Source organism: Arachis duranensis, chromosome 10, assembly GCF_000817695.3.
Source record: "Arachis duranensis cultivar V14167 chromosome 10, aradu.V14167.gnm2.J7QH, whole genome shotgun sequence".
Classification (NCBI taxonomy): Eukaryota; Viridiplantae; Streptophyta; class Magnoliopsida; order Fabales; family Fabaceae; genus Arachis; species Arachis duranensis.
This window is the reverse complement of record NC_029781.3, coordinates 46,179,526-46,191,814: the sequence shown is the minus strand read 5'-3', so window position 1 is coordinate 46,191,814 and position 12,289 is coordinate 46,179,526. Positions and strand designations below refer to the sequence as shown.

The 12,289-nt window shown below is 38.0% G+C and overlaps 1 protein-coding gene and 1 non-coding gene across 2 annotated transcripts; one reads left to right on the top strand and one right to left on the bottom strand.

The window, feature by feature from the left end:
• The first annotated feature begins 1,239 nt into the window (after positions 1–1,239).
• Positions 1,240–2,553, top strand: LOC107469721 (uncharacterized). The gene has a single exon (XM_016089103.1). The coding sequence runs from the start codon at positions 1,240–1,242 to the stop codon at positions 2,551–2,553; it is 1,314 nt and encodes a 437-aa protein (XP_015944589.1).
• An 8,877-nt stretch (positions 2,554–11,430) lies between these two features.
• On the bottom strand, positions 11,431–11,534 carry LOC127743456 (small nucleolar RNA R71). Its single transcript, XR_008004848.1, has one exon. It is a non-coding gene; the product is annotated as a small nucleolar RNA R71 (small nucleolar RNA).
• Between the last annotated feature and the right edge of the window lie 755 nt (positions 11,535–12,289).

The following is a 12,289-nucleotide window of genomic DNA, read 5'->3' as shown; positions in this document are numbered from 1 at the left end:
TAAAGGGTTATATATGGCTAAAGACGACGATGGAAGATGACTCATTGTCAAGAACCATCGATATACAATATCTAATAGTTGACTGTCCCAGTCCCTACAATATTATTCTCAGAAGATCTGCTCTTAACATGTTCAGGGCGGTAGTATCCACTTTTCATCTTTGTGTTAAATTTCAGGCACAAGACGGCAAGATAGCGACACTACACTCAGACCACCAACAAGCTCGGCAATCCTATAACGCAAGCCTGAAGAGGTCCGACAAAGGATAAGAAAATGAACAGGAAGTCAAAGAAATTTACACCACAAAAGAGGTTTTGTCCTTAGCCGAGCTTAACCCTCGAAGGGACACCCAAGAAAGGCCTCAACCAGCGGATGAGCTCTAGAAGGTTCCGCTGACATCAACACCGGAACAAGTCACATACATCGGCCAAGCACTCCAAGGACAAGAAAGGTCAGAACTCATAAAGGTATTACAAGCCAACGCTGATCTATTCACCTGGACCCCGGCAGATATGCCAGGCATCGATCCAAACATCATTTGCCACAAGCTCACCATTGACAGAACAATCTGACCTATAGCTCAAAAGAAGAGGAACCTCGGGGCAGAAAAATCAAAGGTGGCTCTAGAAGAAACCAGAAAACTCCACAGTGCCAACTTCATCAAAGAGATTTGCTTCACCACATGGCTATCAAACATGGTAATGGTAAGGAAAAACTCAGGTAAATGGTGCATGTGCCTCGACTTTACAGATCTAAACAAGGCATGTCCAAAAGATGCCTATCCTTTACCATGCATTGACAAGCTTGTAGATAATGCATCTGGTTTCGAAAGCTTAAGCTTCATGGCTGCATACTCTGGTTACAACCAGATCCTCATGCATCCAGAAGACCAAAGCAAAACAGCTTTTATAACTGAACATGGAAATTTTTGTTACAAAGTAATGCCATTTGGTCTAAAGAATGCAGGTGCAACATACCAACGTCTAATGGACAAGGTCTTCCACAATCAGAGAGGTCGGAATATGGAAATCTATGTCGACGATATGGTCACCAAGACCACACCAGGACGATACCACTGTGAAGACCTCAGAGAAGTATTCGGACAAATCCGAGCAAAACAACATGAGGCTTAACCCCAAGAAATGTGCCTTTGGGGTACAAGGAGGCAAGTTCCTCGGGTTCATGCTGACCTCACGAGGAATCGAAGCAAACCCAAAAAAATGTGATGCAATACTTAACATGGCGAGCCTTAAAACAATGAAAAAAGTCCAACAGTTAGCAGGGAGAGTGGCTGCTCTATCACGATTCTTGCCAGCGGTATCAAGCCGATCGTATCATTTCTTCCAGACAATAACAAAGAATAAGAAATTCGAATGGACAACAAAATGCGAGACAGCATTCACCGAGCTCAAAGCCATTTTATCATCACCACCAGTGTTACAAAGACCAGAAGTCGCTAAACCTTTATACTTATATTTATCTACTTCCAATTATTCTATAAGCTCGGCTCTCGTCATTGAGACAGGAAAAATACAAAAGCCAGTATATTTCGTCAGCAGAGTCATGCAACCAGCAGAGCAAATGTATCCAAGAATAGAGCAGCTAGCCTTAACACTGGTGACAATAGCAAGAAGACTCAGGCACTACTTTCAAATCCACCTAATAATCGTAAGGACGAACCAACCATTAAGGCAAATACTGACAAAACCAAAACTGGCCGGACGACTGACCAAATGGTCTATAGAGCTCTCTGAGTTTGATATTCAGTTCCAATCAAGGCCGACTTTGAAAGCACAAATCCTCGCAGACTTCATTTCCAAACTAACGCCAGATGAGAACCACTACAACAAAGCTTGGAAATTACATATTGACGGGGCATCGAGCCGAGAAGAAAGCGGGGCTGGAATAGTCCTGAAAGAAGGAGACAAGGTGATAGCTGAGCAATCCCTCCAATTCCAATTCTCGGCAAGCAACAATCAGGCCGAGTACAAGGCGTTCATAGCAGGACTCAAGCTCGCCCTCAATCTCCAAGTGTATAGCCTGACAACACATTGTGATTCCCTCTTGGTGGTTCAACAAATCCAAGGAGAATTTCAGGTAAAAGATCCCTTGCTGGAGCGGTATTGGCTCATAGCAAAGGATCTCATTTCAAAATTCAGTTCGTTCATCATATTACATGTGCATAGAGAAAAGAACATTAGAGCAGACATATTATCTAAACATGCATCCACTAGGGCGGACACACAAACATCGACATTATCACAACTCATAGTTAAAAAACCTAGCATTGAACTATTATCTATAAGAAGCATTAACCACCTCCACGACTGGAGAACACCTTTCCTTGAGTACATCAATACAGGTATCATACCCAGAGATGAACTTAACCCGCAAAACTTCAGACGAAAAGCAAGTCTCTACACAAACATAGCAGGACAACTATACAAGCGCAGTTTCTCACAACCACTACTAAAATGCCTAAACAAAGATGAAGCAAAAGAGGTAATGGACGAAGTTCATGAGGGCGTATGCGGAAACCACATCAGAGGATGAGCTCTCGCCACAATGATCATCCGAACAGGATACTATTGGCCGACCATGAAAAGGGACTGCATAACAAAAGTTAAGACATGTGACAACTATCAGAAGCATGCCGCCATATCTACAAAACCAGCTGAAGTATTACTTAGCATAAAGGTAAGCTGGCCCTTCCACTGATGGGGGCTCGACATCCTCGGCCCGTTTCCAGTAATGCCAGGCCAGGTAAAATTTCTTTTGGTATCAATAGACTATTTCTCAAAATGGATAGAAGCACAACCACTAGCGAGAATAACGGCCGAAAAGGTACGATATTTCATATGGAAAAACATCATATGCCGATTTAGAATACCAAAGGAAATAATATCAGACAATGGTAGACATTTACAGACAATAAGCTCGGCTCATTTCTAAAAAATTTTAATATACAGCACAATTTTAGCTCGGTCGAACACCCACAAACCAATGGGTAGGCCGAAGCTGCTAACCGAGTTATATTGTAGGCGATAAAGAAAAAGCTCAATAATGCAAAAAGAGAATGGGCAGACCTAATCCCAGAAATATTATGGAGCTACAACACAACAGTACCAACCACCACGGGCGAAACACCCTTCAAACTAGTCTATGGGTCAGAAGCATTAATCCCTGTTGAGGTCGGCATCCCCACAAGAAAACACAACGCGAGAGTGGTACCAAGGATATTTACCGAAGGAGACCTAGTCCTTGGGAGAACAGAGGAAGCAAGGCGACCTCCAGCACACGGTGAACTCGCTACAAACTGGGAAGGACCATTCTGGGTAGAAAAAGTGCTCAGAATGGCAGCTTATCAACTCCAAACATTACAAGGCAAACCAGTCTCAGGAAACTGGAACATTTCTTCATTAAAATTGTATAGATCATGACATGTACAATCTACGAATGAAAGTATTCTTTCTCCCCCTTAGAGCTTTTTCCCAGAAAGGAGGGTTTTGCCTAAGGTGGGTTTTAATGAGGCCGGACGCCAAAAGTTTGATATCATCAAATACAAACAATAAATTATAAATATCAATCTATCTTTTCCGTGCCAACGCTGTTCAAAAGACATTCACTCAAACTAGTTATGTTTGCATGCATGCTATCAAAACAGTCAATTAAAAGCCGAGTACAAACTTGGCCAATACAAACCAAATGTTATCAGAAGTCTACCAAAACAACAAACTACACATAAGCAACAAAAGATATGAAAATTCAAGGAGGTGGAACATTCTCATCATGGTCTTCCACCGTCCCATCCACAATTAGCTTTCCATCAACAACGACCTTCGTCACATCCAGACGAGTGCAATCAAATTCAGGTACCAAGACAGCAACCTGACTAATGGCTTGGTCGAAACCAGAAGCAAACATTTCCATTCCCGAATCCTCCAATTCATGGATTCGGGAGGTCAACTGCCCCTTAGCCAAATCACTGTCCTTAATATCAGACTGAAGAAGTCGGATCTGATCCCTGAGGCGAGTAACCTCGTCTTCAGATGAATTCATCTTTGCTGTCACATCCACAATTACCTCATCCTTATCCTTCAAAACGTTCTCCACAGCAACGTCCTTTTCCTTCAACAACCTCTCTAGCTCAGCAACTCTCCCCACAGCATCCTGCTGCTTAGCCCCAATCAACTCAGTTGTACGACCAACACACATAAGACACGAGGCAACAATCTGCAAATGACAGCACCAAGGAAAATATGAACAAAGAAAAACAAAGGAAAATAAAACCGACCAAAACACAGAAACCAACCTGAATGAATTTCCTCATACCCTCCATACCAATGCAGCGAGTCATGAGCATATCGCCAGGGTATTGAGAGACCCTATCTGAGACTCGGTGATAGGGAACTGATCGCTCCACATAGAATGAGTGCTCGTCCCAAGTATGAAAGCATGAAGTCGCCTCTGACGATCAAACACAAACCTACCACTACCTGCAACATCCTTATCACCCTCAGAAATAACCTCCAGAGACTAATCAGTATCCTCCCATTTTCTCTTGAATGATGACTGAGAAACCCCAATTTTGTGGTTTATCTTGTGCTTAATTTGGAGAATTTTATTAACTTTTCTCACATTTATTCAATGAAATAGCATGGTTTTGTAATTCTCCCTAAATTTGTGCTTAAGTGTGAAAACATGCTTTTTAGGCCTTATAATAACTAAATTTAAGTCACTTTAATTCCATTCGATGCCTTAATATGTTTGTTAAGTGATTTCAGGTTTAGAAGGCAAAGATTAGATTGAAGGAATGAAAAAAAGCATGCAAAGCGGGAGAACTCATGAAAAAATGAAGGAACTGCAAAAATGTCAATCTTGACCTCATTGCACTCAATCAATCATAACTTGAGCTAAAGAGATCCAAATGAGGCAGTTTTAGTTGCGTTTGAAAGCTAACATCCGGGGCTTCAAAATGATATAAAATTTGTCATAGTTTCCCGATGTTTAATGACGTGTCCACGCACATGACGCGGATGCATCGATGGATCAGCGTGGGTCCACTTTAAGCAACTCGTGGCCAGCAATTTCTAGCTCATTTTGGGCCCAATACAACTCATTTTCTGATGCTACTGAACCCAGGGATTGAAGAGGTAATGAACCAAGTAGTTATAGTTTAGTTTTCATCATGTTTTAGGTTAGAATTCTAGAGAGAGAATCTCTCCCTTCTCTCTAGAATTTAGTGTAGTTTAAGTCAAATTCTCTCAAAAATTTCTCTTTCAATTCTTGTTTTGAATTCAATTCTCTCTATATTTTAGTATTCTATTGTCTTAACCTTCTTAGTTTTACTTGTTAATTTCTTATTTTGCTCTCTTTTATGTTGATGAACAATTGTTGGATCTCAATTTCTTCTCATGCAATTTTATATTTCTATGTCTTTTGATGTTTACTTCACTTGTTATTGTTGATTTCTTGCTTATGATAGCTATGGATTTTGGTAATTCTTGCATTTAGTAATGTTTATTTTTGTTGCACACTAGGTGTTTGATAAAATGTTTACACTAGTTTTTTAGTAGTTCTCTTTGCTCTTGGCCTAGGCTAAGGGAATTGAGTGACCTTAAGTCATTGGATCTCATTGAATTGGTGATTTGAGAACCCTTGGTGATCAATTTGACACCCATTGACACTAACCCACTACTAATCTAATTAGTAGATAGGTTGGGACTTATAGGTTGATGTTGATCAAGCCATTTGACGTACGTCAAGCTTAAGAGTAGATATTACGTACTTAAAGCTCTTGGAGGTAGACTTAATGAGCTTGGTTCCTCATAATTGTCAATATATGGTTTGTAGACAAGGATGGTGATCTCAATTACCTATGTCTAGCCAAGAGTACTTTTCCTTTCTCTTATTAGTTAATTGTTCATTTACTTTTCTTGCCATTTACTTTCTTGCAAAAATATAAATTCAAACCCCTTTGCATCTGCATAGCCAATAATTGAGCACTTCATTGCAATTCCTTGTGAGACGACCCGAAGTTCAAATACTCCGGTTAATTCTTATTTTGGGTTTGTTATTTGTGACAACCAATTTTTTTATTGAGGATTGTTGTTTGTTGGTTTAGAAACTATACTTGCAACGAGAATTCATTTGGAGAATTCTAGACCGACACAACAATTCACTCATAAAAATGGCGCTGTTGTCGGGGAATTGCAATGGTGTTATATTATTGGCTATTGTATATATGTGAATATGCTTCTTTGTTTATTTTTGTTTGGTTTAGGAGTTAGGTTTTATTAGTTCTTATTAGTTTTTATTTTTATTTTCTCTTGTTACCATGAATTCTCATCACTTTGGCAATAAGTATGGTTCAAACTATGTTGTAGGAGATGAAATTTAAAATGATAACATGCATCAAGGATGGAACAATCAAAAATGGGAGGAGCCTCAAGGGATAGATCAACCTTCTTGGAAACAACCCCCTTCTGAATCGAGTTTGACAAGAGTGCTTGGGGACATGACTACTATCCTCACGGAGATGCACAAGAAACAAAGGGCATTTTATTCTATCCAAGCCGTTCAAGTGCCACCCTAACATGACTACTCTCCGGATTCTTATGGGTATAATCCTAATCCTAATGCATATCAATCTCATGGATGTGGTGACCCTTATTGTGATTGTCAACAACCACTATGCCTATGAACCATCTCCTCAACATGATTTTGAACCACCTTACTCACAAGCTCCATATCACCAAACACTCCCATATGACCCCAACCGATATCCACCATACCAACAATCATGTGAACCATATGGACCATATGAAGAACCACCCCAACTCAACCGCCAATACCCTCAAGAACCACCACCTCCATGTTATTATCAAGATGAGTCACCTCCTATATTTGAAAAAATCATGGTTCAGCTTGCCAACATTACGGCCACTGTGGAATCATGGGATTTACACTGTAAATAAAACATCTCCATGGATGAATGTGAGAAATCAACCGAAGAGCAGAGCATGGAGTGTGTCGTGCAACAAGTGGTAGAAATCAACCGAAGAGCGGAGCATGAAGTGTGTCGTAAATAAAGCATCTCCACGGAGAATGTTGATGAAGCAGAGGTGGTTGAAAGCCTAGGCAAAGTTGAACAATAGTTGGATTTTAAGCTTGAGAGCACTTCCACACCAAGTGATGTTGTTGATAATTTTATGGAAGTTGTTGAACTTTCTTCCATTGAAATTGAAGATGATGTTGAGGAGGATAATGCACAACCTCCTAAGCATATAATGAATGATGAAGAAATTAGAAGAAGGTGAGTGATGAGCGGATAATTTATACACTTTTTGGCATTGTTTTTAGATAGTTTTTAGTATAATCTAGCTACTTTTAGGGATGTTTTCATTAGTTTTTATGCTAAATTCAAATTTCTGGACTTTACTATGAGTTTGTGTGTTTTTCTATGATTTTAGGTAATTTCTGGCTGAAATTGAGGGACCTAAGCAAAACTCTGATAAAAGGCTGACAAAGGACTGCTGATGTTGTTGGATTCTGACCTCCCTACACTCGAAATGAATTTTCTGGAGCTACAGAACTCCAAATGGCGCGATCGTAACGCCGTTGGAAAGTAGACATCCAGAGCTTTCCAGCAATATATAATAGTTTATACTTTATTCAGGATTAGACGATGTAAACAGGCGCTCAATGCCAGTTCCATGCTGCATTCTGGAGTCAAACGCCAGAAACACGTCACGAACCAGAGTTGAACGCCAAAAACACGTTACAACTTGGCGTTCAACTCCAATAGAAGCCTTAGCTCGTGTAAAGCTCAAGCTCAGCCCAAGCACACACCAAGTGGGCCCCGGAAGTGGATTTCTGCATCAATTACTTATTTCTGTAAACCCTAGTAGCTAGTCTAGTATAAATAGGACCTTTTACTATTGTATTAGGGGCTGGATCCTGGATCCTGGATTGTAATTTTGATCATGTGATCACGTTTTAGGGGTTGGCCATTCGGACATGCCTGAACCTTCATCACTTATGTATTTTCAAAGGTGGATTTTCTACACATCATAGATTAAGGGTGTGGAGCTCTGCTGTACCTCAAGTTTTAATGCACTTACTATTATTTTCTATTCAATTCGATTTATTCCTGTTCTAAGATACCATTCATACTTCAACCTAATGGATGTGATGATCCGTGACACTCATTATCATCCATCCCTATGAACGCGTGCCTGATAACCACTTTCGTTCTTCAAGCGAAAGCTAGACTGTGTATCTCTTGGATTCCTGATGCACGACGCATGGTTGCCCTCGCCTGACAACTGAGCCTTCCATTTTGTGAGATCAGAGTTTTCGTGGTATAAGCTAGAATTGATGGCGACATTCATGAGAATCCAGAAATTCTAAACCTTATCTGTGGTATTCCGAGTAGGATTCAGGGATTAAATGAATGTGACGAGCTTCAAACTCGCGAATGTTGGGTGTGATGACAAACGCAAAAGAATCAAGGGATTCTATTCCAACATGATCGAGAACCGACAGATGATTAGCCGTGCCGTGACAAAGCATTTGGACCTTTTTCACTAAGAGGATGGGATGTAGCCATTGACAACGGTGATGCCCTACATACAGCTTGCCATGGAAAGGAGTAAGAAGGATTGGATGAAGGCAGTAGGAAAGTAGAGATTCAGAAGGAGCACAGCATCTTCATACGCCTATCTGAAATTCCCATCGATGATTTACATAAGTATTTTTATCTTTATTTTCTGTTTATTTACTATTATTATTCGAAAACTCTATCACCATTTATTATCCGCCTGACTGAGATTTACAAGATGACCATAGCTTGCTTCATACCAACAATCTCTGTGGGATCGACACTTACTCACGTAAGGTTTATTACTTGGACGACCCAGTACACTTGTTGGTTAGTTGAGCGAAGTTGTGAAATTATGTTTAGACCATGGTATTGAGCACCAAGTTTTTGGGGCCATTACCTGGGACAATCAATTTCGAATAACAATTTAAGTATGAATCACAATTTCGTCCACCATGTTTTTGACGCCGTTGCCGGGGATTGTTGAGTTTGGACAACTGACGGTTCATCTTGTTGCTCAAATTAGGTAATTTTCTTTTTTGTTTCATTTTCAAAAAAAATTTCAAAAAAAAAACTTTTCCCTATTTTCGAAAAAAAAATTTAATTAAAAATAAATTATTCTATGGCTTCAGAATTTTTAAGAATGGATTCTAAAGTTTCATGAAGCATGTTAAATCCTAGCTCGCTGTAAAGCCATATCTAAATCCTTTTGGAATCAGACTTCAACTAATCACTTCAATGCATGTAATACCATCCTAAAGCTGGCTGGCTATTAAGCCATGTCCAGCCCTTGGATTGGAGCTTTAGGCTAACATTGAAAGATTCCTGGAATTCTTCTTAAAAAAATTTTGAATTTCTTATTTTCCTTTTCCTATATGTTTTTCGAAAAATATAAAATAAAATCCAAAAAAAATTAATAAAATTATAAAAATAAAAAATATTTTTGTGTTTCTTGTTTGAGTCTTGTATCTTGTTTTAAGTTTGGTGTCAACTGCATATTCATATTTTTCTTGCATTTTTTGAAAAAAATTCATGCATTCATAGTGTTCTTCATGATCTTCAAGTGGTTCTTGGTAAGTCTACTTGTTTGATCTTGATGTTTTCTTGTTTTGTGTTCTTTGTTGTTTTTCATATGCATTTATGCATTCATATTGTCTAAACATTAAAGATTTCTAAGTTTGGTGTCTTGCATGTTTTCTTTGCATCAAAATTTTTTTCAAAAATATGTTCTTGATGTTCATCATGATCTTCAAAGTGTTCTTGGTGTTCATCTTGACATTCATAGTGTTCTTGCATGCATCATGTGTTTTGATTCATAATTTTCATGTTGAGTTATTTTTGTTGTTTTTCTCTCTCATAATTAAAAATTCAAAAATAAAAAAAAAATATATCTTTTCCTTTTTTCTCTCAATTTCGAAAATTTGAGTTGACTTAGTCAAAAAAAATTTTAAAATTAGTTATTTCTTATAAGTTAAGTCAAATTTTCAAATTTAAAAATCTTATCTTTTCAAAACTTTTTCAAAAAGATAAAATATTTTTCATTTTTCTTACTATTTTTTGAAAATTTTTAATTTGAATTTTAAAATCTTTTTCTTATCTTTATTTCAAAATTTCGAAAATTTTATTAACAAGTAATGTGATTGATTAAAAAATTTGAAGTTGTTACCTTCTTATTAAGAAAGGTTCAATCTTTAAATTCTAGAATCATATCTTTTAAGTTTCTTGTTAGTCAAGTAATTAATTTTGATTTTAAAAATTAAATCTTTTTCAACCATATCTTTTTAATCATATCTTTTTATCATACCTTTTTCAAAATTTTATCTTTTTCAAAAATTTGATTTCAAAATACCTTCTTATCTTCTTATCTTTTCAAATTTGACTTTCAAATCTTTTTCAACCAACTATTTGACTTTTTGTTTATTTCTTATCTTTTTCAAAACCACCTAACAACTTTTCTCTCTCTAATTTTCGAAAATACCTCCCTCTTTTTCAAAAATTCTTTTTAATTTATTAATTGTTTTAAATTTTAATTTTATTTTTATTTCTTATCTTAATTTTCGAAAATCATTAACTCCTTTTCAAAATTGTTTTCGAAAAATTCTCTCTCATCATATTTAATTTATTCATTCATTTACTAACACTTCTCTTCATCTCAAATCACTGCCCTTATCCTCACCCTTGTGTTTGGATTCTCCTTTCTTTATCCCCTTTCTTCTTCTACTAATAATAAGGAACCTCTTTACTGTGACATAGAGGATTCCTCTTCTTTTTCTGTTCTTTTCTCCTTCATATAAGCAGGAACAAGGAAAAAAGCATTCTTGTTGAAGCTGATCCAAAACCTGAAAGGACTCTGAAGAGGAAACTAAGAGAAGCTAAATTACAACAATCCAGAGATAACCTTGCTGAAATTTTCGAACAAGAAAAGGAGATGGCAGCCGAACCCAATAACAATAATGCAAGAAGGATGCTTGGTGATTATACTACACCTACATCCAAGTTTGATGGAAGAAGCATCTCAATTCCTGGCATTGGAGCAAACAATTTTAAGCTGAAACCTCAATTAGTTGCTATAATGCAACAGAACTGCAAGTTTCATGGACTTTCATCAGAAGATCCCTACCAGTTTTTGACTGAGTTTTTGCAAGATCTGTGAGACTGTTAAGACTAATGGAGTAGATCCTGAAGTCCACAGGCTCATGCTTTTCCCTTTTGCTGTAAGAGACAGAGCTAGAGCATGGTTGGACTCTCAACCTAAAGATAGCCCGGACTCCTGGGATAAGTTGGTCATGGCCTTCTTGGCTAAGTTATTTCCTCCTCAAAAGCTGAGCAAGCTTAGAGTGGATGTTCAGACCTTCAAACAAAAAGATGGTGAATCCCTTTATGAAGCTTGGGAAAGATACAAGCAGATGACCAAAAGATGTCCTTCTGACATGTTTTCAGAATGGACCATGATAGATATATTCTATTATGGTTTATTTGAGTTCTCTAAGATGTCACTAGACCATTTTACAGGTGGATCCATTCACCTAAAGAAAACGCCTGCAGAAGCTCAAGAACTTATTGACATGGTTGCAAATAACCAGTTCATGTACACTTCTGAGAGGAATTCCGTGAATAATGGGACGCCTCAAAGGAAGGGAGTTCTTGAAATTGATGCTCTGAATGCCATATTGGCTCAGAACAAAATGTTGACTCAGCAAGTCAACATAATTTCTCAAAGTCTGAATGGATGGCAAAATACATCCAACGGTACTAAAGAGGCATCTTCTGAAGAAGAAGCTTATGATCCTGAGAACCCTACAATAGCAGAGGTAAATTATATGGGTGAACCTTATGGAAACACCTATAATTCATCATGGAGAAATCATCCAAATTTCTCATGGAAGGATCAACAAAAGCCTCAACAAGGCTTTAATAATGGTGGAAGAAATATGATCAGCAATATCAAGCCTTATCCATCATCTTCTCAGCAACAGACAGAGAATTCTGAACAGAGTACCTCTAACTTAGCACATTTAGTCTCTGATCTGTCTAAAGCCACTTTAAGTTTCATGAGTGAGACAAGGTCCTCCATCAAAAATTTGGAGGCACAAGTGGACCAGCTGAGTAAGAAAATCACTGAAACTCCTCCTAGTACTCTCCCAAGCAATACTGAAGAGAATCCAAAAAAAGAGTGCAAGGCCATTG

Coding starts and splice junctions, on each gene's coding strand:
- LOC107469721 (XM_016089103.1), top strand. CDS start 1,240: ATGGCGAGCCTTAAAACAATGAAAAAAGTCCAACAGTTAGCAGGGAGA.